Consider the following 8,825-nt stretch of genomic DNA (forward strand, 5'->3'; position numbering starts at 1 on the left):
GTACACTTTCCAGGGACTTAACAAGTTTTTGGCGCCGTTGCCGGGGAGTCATGGTTTAACTCATCTAGTAGTGTAAACTGATTAAATTTGACTTGATTGTATATATTTTATTTTTTTATTTTTATTTTTTTTCTCTTTTTATAAAAAAGTACTACTAGGGTTTGTGTTTCTTTTGCATGCAGTAGGAGCTCAGACATACTAGGAGCAAGAAAAATACGCAACCTCTTCTTGAAGCCTTAAGCGAGACAAGGGGAAGAAGGATAGTCAGATGCCCATCTAGGGTTTTGTTTCCTTCTCCTGACAGATTACTATCACCTTTACTAGTTAGAAGAACACAAGAGATGACTGAACAAACTCCTCCAAGACATACTCTTGCAGAGCAATCTAATGTTGTTGGCCCTTTCCATTTTAACAGCATAGCCGTGCCTACAGATCAAACGACCAACATGGTGATGAATCCAGCACTTATACACCTGGTGCAAAGCAACCAATTCCACGGTCTGTCAAATAAGAACCCCTATGACCATTTGACAACATTTAGTGAAATCTGTAATACAATGAAGATGGCAGGTGTATCAGATGATAGAGTGAGGCTTAACTTGTTCTCATTTTCATTGGGAGGTAATGCTAAGACATGGCTTAATTCCTTCCCTGAAGGGATGTTTACTACATGGGAGACTGTGGCTGCAAAGTTTGTCAGCAAATATTTTCCACAGTCTAAAGTTACTCAGGGAAGACTGGAAATCTCATCATTCAAGCAAGGCATGGAAGAAACTCTAGGTCAAGCATGGGAGTGATTCAAAGGCTTACTCAGGAAGACACCAGTTCACGGGTTGTTCTTGCTTACCTTGGTAGACTGAACATGCAGTCTAAGATGATGTTAGATGCCTCAACTGGAGGTGATATCAAATAGAAGACTGGGGATGAAGCCTGTGACTTGATAGAGAGTATGGCAGCTAATGGACAAGAAGCATTTAGTGAAAGGGGCGCACCAACACAAAAGAGAGGAGTCTTGCACTTACCTGCAGATGATGCAATGCTAGCCCAGAATCATCTTTTAATCCAAAAGCTAGATACATTGACAAAGATCTTCTCACAACTTCCAAAGGAGATTCGCAATGTCTCCCAAACACAATAGCTATGTGATTTTTGTGGTGGTGACCATATCAATGGTCAATGTACTATACCTGAGGAGATGTAGCAGGAAGAAGGATAGTCAGACGCCCATCTAGGGATTTGTTTCCTTCTCCTGACAGATTACTATCACCTTCACCAGTTAGAAGAACAAAGGAGATGGTTGAACAAACTCCTCCAAGACGCACTCTTGCAGACCAATCTAATGTTGTTGGCCCTTTCCATTTTAACAACATAGCCATGCCTACGGATCAAACGACCAACATAGTGATGAATCCAACACTTGTACACCTGGTGCAAAGCAACCAATTCCACGGTCTGTCAAATGAGATTTTAGATTTTAATATCATTTTAGATTTTAATTAGAAAAAAATGTGATTTTTTAATTGAAAAAAAGCTCTTGCAATTAAGTTAGTTAATGATTCAACTCGTTTAATTTACCAACTTGTGGTGCGCTAGACCAGGTTTGAATTTTTTTCGACTTTCTAGTAAGTGAGTCGGGTTGAATTGACCCACTAAGTGGAAGAAACTGTGGTGGACCAGGCTGAGTGGTCTTTTTTTTGCAGCACTAGTTTTAGTCGAATATATTTTATAAAAACTTTAACTCCAAGCATTTCTAGTTTACATTTTATATGTTAAGCTGAAATGGTCAATACTCATCCTCTCCAAATGAATAGGGATTATACTGACAAAAGATATTTTTTCATTCAAGTCAACCAAGTGTATTAGATAATATTAAATATTATAGGAATGAAATATAATCAATTTACCTCATGTATTGTGCTATTTATATCATGTTCATGGGTTTTTTACAAGGATGAACCTGATACATATTGTTAATTATCTTGATTAGTCATTGGTTAACTAATCTGCAAATTATACCTTTTAATTACGATCTTAAACCAGTCAACTTAGTTAAGATGTCATGATCGACATGTAGTCAACTAAATTGTCATAGTGAGCGCTTAATCATAAAGATTGAGTATATTATGATGATTGAGATGTCCTTGAACATATACGGTATAACTAGTTTTTTTCTTTTTTATTTAACTGTTGAAATATATCTTTGAAGATGTTGCATCACTTGTCTATAAGATCAATTTGTAATACAGAGTAAATCTTATCTTATTGAATAATTTTGTAGATATTTAAATTTTATTTTTTTAAGATTTTATTAAAGTTATTAAGAATTTATCTTAATTTATATTAGTTTATTTAGTAGTCCTTTTAGATTTATTCAATTCTTATATTTATATAAATAAAAAAAATTATAGTATAAAATACAAATAAGTGAAATATCACATTTATGAACAAGTTGAGTTAGGTATAAATTATTACAATTTTTTTTGACATCTCCTAAGTTTTTTTTTTTCTCTTGTATACATTCCAAAATACAATATACATTCTTCCTTTCCAAAAAAATGTTAAAAGGCCACAGATTTTCCTTTTAAAAAATAAAAACAATTTGTGAACAAGAAAAACGTTATCCTATATATATAATGCGTACTCTTAAAATAAAAGGGAAAAATGTTCATAGTTTAATGAGAAGGGATCTTAATTAAACAGCGTAGGTCTTCTCCTAACCTATCAACCTTTTCAATTCAGTATAAAAAGACTAATCAACCTAGTTCTTTGATTGTACATTAGAATATCTTCTCGAAAGCGATTACCTTCACATTTCTTTACAAACTAATTTTAATAATTAATTACTTACTTGTTTAACATGTAATTAGTTATAATTAAATAAGCTAGTTGTGACTTTATCTATAAAATATTATTATTTATATATATATATATATATATATATATATATAAATTAATTTCAACGACATAATAATTTTTTATTACTAAAATTATCACATTGATTAAATGTAAAATAAATAATAAATTATTAGGTTCATCACATATTTTATTATTGAATTGTTATCGAATTATTTATTAATATTTAATAACATGTTTAATATGTATGTATTACAATAAAAAAGAAATATGTTGAGAATCTTATATTCACTATAAATAAAATTAATTTAAAATATATAACTGGATATAAATTAATTACTTGACAAAATTAAGTTAAGTTTAAAATATATTCTTAAGATTTAAGAATATCTAATTTAATTTTTTTTTAAGAAGTTGTCAACTAACTATATTTGAATTTTACTTCCAACATAATTTTAAATATATTTTTTTCATATTATAAAGAATTAGATTTCTTTTTTTGTTAAACATAATATCCATTACACAAACATAATATATAGATTTGGAAATGGCTTCAAATGTGTGCCAACCCTAAACAAAGAAAGTCTTAATATATAGTCAGCAACTTGGCTTTTGAATGTCGATGGATTAGGTAGTCCTGTCAGCTATGAGAGTGGTCCAAAACAAGATACGAGTCAGATATTGCTTGCACAAAATCTTGAACTTACAATTTTATAAATGGCATGCTTCCAAATCCTTCATCTTTCCACCTTTTCTAGCTGTCTTAACCCACTTTTTTTTCTTCTTCTTTTAATTGTCAACTATCAATGCCTTATTTTACCAATGTCATGAGATTCATGAGATCGATCACACAACCTTTGTCTATAATCAATGTCATTCCCATGACAGGCTAGATAGATACCGAATTGGATCTTCAAATTAAAATAAAAATTAAGTACAATTACAAGAAAGATAGATAGTAATGATTGATTAAGAAAAATGATTCATATATATAAGATTCCATTTTTAATAATAAAATACTACTAAAATAAATATTACATATATGATAAATTAACTACTATAAGAAACAAACCTACGAAAGACAATATCTACACCTATAGATTCATCCAACTTCAATACTGAATCCCTTCGATCACCTATCACTAAAGTAACTAAAACAAATGTCTCCTTAAGCTCACACCAATCAGGTGATCATCGCAAAAGAGAAAATATACAAAAACAAACAACAGAAAAGCAAAGGTAAGCTAGTTTAAATTATATTTCATATAATTATACATAGTCATTTCTAACATGAAATACTTGATGCGAGACATTACACTGACTTTGACCTTCCGGACTTAGAATGATTGTCGAGCCATGGCAGGTCATGCACTTGTGGTGGCCTCTACTGCTTTGCAAAGCCATTGCCAATGGATTTCACCTTACCACACTCACGAGGTTAGTCTGTTTCAAGCCTTAAGGCATACTGGAAGCCCCCAAGACTAAGACCTCCTACTACTCCTCACGACATGGTTCAATCCTCTCTACTTGAGGATGAAAGACCATTGGAGTTTCAGGATAACCCCCAAGATTGAGCTTCCTGCAATAATTTTAAACTTACACAGAACACTACCATGTAACCTCTCCATGAGGATCATGGAATTACGTTCATCAACCATACTTTCACTTTAAAACTTAACTTCAGACGTGAACAACCAAATGCCATAATACATGATCATAAAATATCATAGATACTTTTACACCATTCTAATAATCAAAACATAGCTCAAGGTTATCAGAAAACAGGGATAAAAAGAATAAAAATAGGTTTTGGACTAGTCACTCAACGCCCCAAACTCGCTCTGCGAAAACAGAAACAGTGGGTTCTGATCACTCACCTCTCGCTCAGCGTACCAAGTCTATGAGCTCAGCTAAACCGAAAAATTCTGCTACACAGTATCAGACCCTAACGTAACGTCCCAATTCGCTATGCGAGAGCCCCAAGCAATGGCTCAAACTCCCCAAACACTCGTAAAGCGCACATATTCGTTATTTGGATAAAATGGCAGTGGTTCTAGACCCCAACCAGGCGCTCAGCGTCTTGATTCGCTGTGCGGATCAGCAAACAAAGAGAAACCTCTAAATCATTCGCACAATGCGTCTATTCGCTGTGCGGATGCCCTAGCATAGAGCATCTCACCAGGGTGACTCGCTGAGCGAATCCATTTGCTAAGCGAGTCTGCATAATTTGCAGCACCAAATTCTGCAGAATTATGCAGCTCAAACACCATCAACCAATTCTAACTATTTTTACGTACTTCTAACCATCCTAATTTGTGTTATATACTTAATTAGACTTAACTAAGTGATTCTAAACCTTCCTACCATCAATCTAAAGTGTTTTTGGATAGTTTCCTAATCTAAAACATCAAATTCATCAACTTAAGGACCCAAATTACAATTTATCACTTTGACCATTTTGATGACTCAAACAAGTCACAACTGACTTACCTAAACTGCCCCAATAGACCAATTGAGCCCTTGACCTCTAAGTCTCATTTCCACTACCTCACTTCCTCTAAAATGACTATAAACAAGTACGATTCACTTCACTTTCTATCTAATCACTACTATAACAGATAACTCACATTTAATATGTTCAATTACAGCTGCACACACCATCCAATTCAATTCACAATCATCATTTCACAGTTTCATGATTTGGCATTCAAAGAACAGATAATTTAATCTACTCAAAACCTAATATTCAACTCAAACAACACTATAACACAAAATTTATCACACATACTTGTCATACTACTAATTAAAACAGAAATCTAGCTTCCCTTACCTTGATTCAACAACTCACGTCCTCTAAACGCTCTGTGGATTACTTGTGGTACAAGGAACTCTCAGAAAACCTATTAACAGTTGGAACCCAACCTTAGAATCACTAGAAATTTAGGAATTGAAGAAGATAAACATTATCAAACCCTTCCCATTAGCATTGCAATTATAATCATGTTCATTATAAATACAACACTAACAACCACAACCAAATATTTCATCCAACTTTGAAGACCCATCACAGCTTTCTGCATATCAAAGATCTGCTTAACACCTTGATTTTCAAAAGTCTTCACCAACCTCTCATCATTTGCTTCCAATACCTCACAGTTAACACTTTCTTCAACTCCCCAATCAGTAAACCATTTGAAGAAGTTCCATCCTCCAATTTCACTCCCCATCTTATGCCTAGGACAACCCCAGAATAGTTTCCCTCGATTCTTCATCGTTTTTGCAGTCCTCAACACACTCTTCTCTCCACAATGGCAGATCAGCGATGCATCTTTCTTGTTCCACCCTCCATCTCCATGAGAGCTTGAAGCAGAATGGAAATGCTTTCTTCCGCATGCATTGCAAGTTGAAGAGGAACAAGAATGAGCCATCGACATTGTTGCATCTTCTACTGTGGAACTTCCCTCTTCAACACCGATGAACCCTAAATATGTCGAGCTGGGTCTCCTACTTCAGAACTTAAACTCACAATTTCATTCTTCAAATGCTTTAACAATTACAAATCTAATTAACTTTTTTAATGAATGGATAAAACGCCACGTATCACTCAGATTTCTGTCACGTTTCGTCTGATATTTAATGGTTGAAAGCGTCATCTATCCACCTCTGCACAGATTTAACACCGTTACTCAATTTTAACGGCAGGGATTAATTTGTTTGAAATTAGCATTTTTAAAGACCTAATTAGGAAGTTTTAAAAGAAAGAGACCAAAATGGGAATACCTTATAAAAATAGGAACGCTTAAATGATTTTACCCTAATAAATATATGTCAAGCTAAAAGGCTAACTTTTAATGCATCCCTTCCAAGACTGTTTTTGTTTAAAATATTCTTCATGATAACTTTTAATGCTTTGTTTCAATGTACATAAATTAATAATATTCAATAACGGTGAAATATATATTTATTAGTATAAAATATTTTTATTTTTTATGATTAATTAAGAAATGAATTTTAAAATAATTTAATTTCATAAAATTAATTTATAGATTTGTATCTATTTGTATATTTTAAATTTATTTTATCTAGACGTGAGAAATTTTTAATATATTTGTCTCATTGAGTTATATATATCAAATGTAAAAATAAATATTAATAGATGATTTGATAATAAATATAACAACAAATTTAACAAATAAATAAATTTAAGCCTAATTTATTTCTATAAAGCTTACTTATAAATAAAATTTGTATTTATTTATATATTTTAAATTATTTTTATTTCTTTTTCGTTAGAATGTTTCAAAAAGTTGTTTATTTAGGCTAGAAATATATATTTGAAAAAAATAATAATAAAAGAGACTTGAAATTTTTAAAATATTAGTTAATTTACAATAAAAAGGATAGAAACATATAATTTTACAACAAAAGTGTTATTATATTATAAAAATTTAATTGTCATTAAAAATATAGGACAACTAAAGGCCTTTTACATATATACCTGCGTTTCATTTCTTTTAAATCGCGTCTTACATCTTGCAGTTTTGAGTGTTATATGTTATCTTGTTCCTATAATATTCCCTAATAAAAAGCATTGTGTGAATGAATGAGGAAGGTATCATAGTCAGTGTCTAGCTAATTAATCGTAGTGTTATTATATCTGGTTGTTTAAAGTTCCTTTTATGAGACTTAAGTCTGAGTCTTTAAAATATACACTGATTTTAATATTTTAAAATATATTATAATTTTTTTAATATATTTGGAAGATTCAACATAAAAAAATATAAATTTTCAATATTCATCAATATTCAACATTAATCTATTTGATATTTGATTAATAATTTGTCTCTGCAGATTATTTCCAACCTCAACTAGGAAAGTAAATGGTAGATGATTGACCATTAATAAAATATGAAACGAATCGATATCTGCCAGGTGTGGTATGGTCTCGAAATTTTCAATGATACCTGGATTCAACCAATTAAGGAAAGTTGTGAGAAGTTACCTTCTTAATCATATACTTTATATTTGACATAATTGAGGATATGTATTGCACTAGTCTTTCATTTTCAACCTCAAACAACATTTTTTATTCTACTTCTCTCATCTTATGCTATTATTTATTTGGCTACTTGTTGTTTCACAGTTAAGTTTAGCTAAGATTATGCTAAAGTTTTTATTTATTTATTTTTTTATTATATCATTTCTGAATTTTTTTATTATTTTTAATCTAATACAAAAATCTTATAAAACTTTTATACTTTAATATATTTTTTTATTTAATTATTAATATAAATAGATGTTTTTAAGATAGATAATTTTTTTTATTTTAATATTTGAATTTATATCATATCACCATATTTTAATGAAGATATTTAAAGCATATAAGTTTTAAATTTATGACCTTAGTTCTAATCATGCAATCAAAAGGCCTTTAAAAATTTAGTAATTAATTAAAAAGTAATATTATAAAATCAAGCTTATACTTTTGGTAAAAATATAATTTGTTTTAAAAACTAATGCTACTAGAAAATCATTTTACTCATGTAATAATTTTTTATATATAACTCCACGTGTACATATATATATACTGTAAACTGAGTATTTGAAAACAACTTATGAACCTCTTCACTTCACTAGTTAAGAAGGATTTTTTAGGATTAGATGACAAAATACAATCAATTACATTGAAATTGTAATCCATTATACGAGACTAACAACACAAAAAAAACAAGTGTAGTCACAAAAATAAGAAATATGGGTCCACATATTTCATTCAAAAGTCAAACTTCTATAACATGAGCTTCACACATTTTTGGACAAATTTTATCACTCTCATTACAAACTTGACAACTTTTCTCACTTCTTTCACATCTCCTTTTGAATACTACTTTAATTCAAATTAAATAATTAAAACAAACTATTAATTACCAATCTCACGTTTTACACACACACAATATATATATATATATATA

At 30.6% G+C, this 8,825-nt stretch overlaps 1 protein-coding gene across 1 annotated transcript; it reads right to left on the reverse strand.

The window, feature by feature from the left end:
- Window positions 1–5,819: 5,819 nt before the first annotated feature.
- On the reverse strand, window positions 5,820–6,287 carry LOC106773414. Its single transcript, XM_014660109.1, has one exon. It carries the CDS (start codon window positions 6,285–6,287, stop codon window positions 5,820–5,822), a length of 468 nt encoding a protein of 155 aa, XP_014515595.1.
- Window positions 6,288–8,825: the final 2,538 nt, after the last annotated feature.

This window comes from Vigna radiata, chromosome 9 (assembly GCF_000741045.1).
Source record: "Vigna radiata var. radiata cultivar VC1973A chromosome 9, Vradiata_ver6, whole genome shotgun sequence".
Lineage (NCBI taxonomy): Eukaryota > Viridiplantae > Streptophyta > Magnoliopsida > Fabales > Fabaceae > Vigna > Vigna radiata.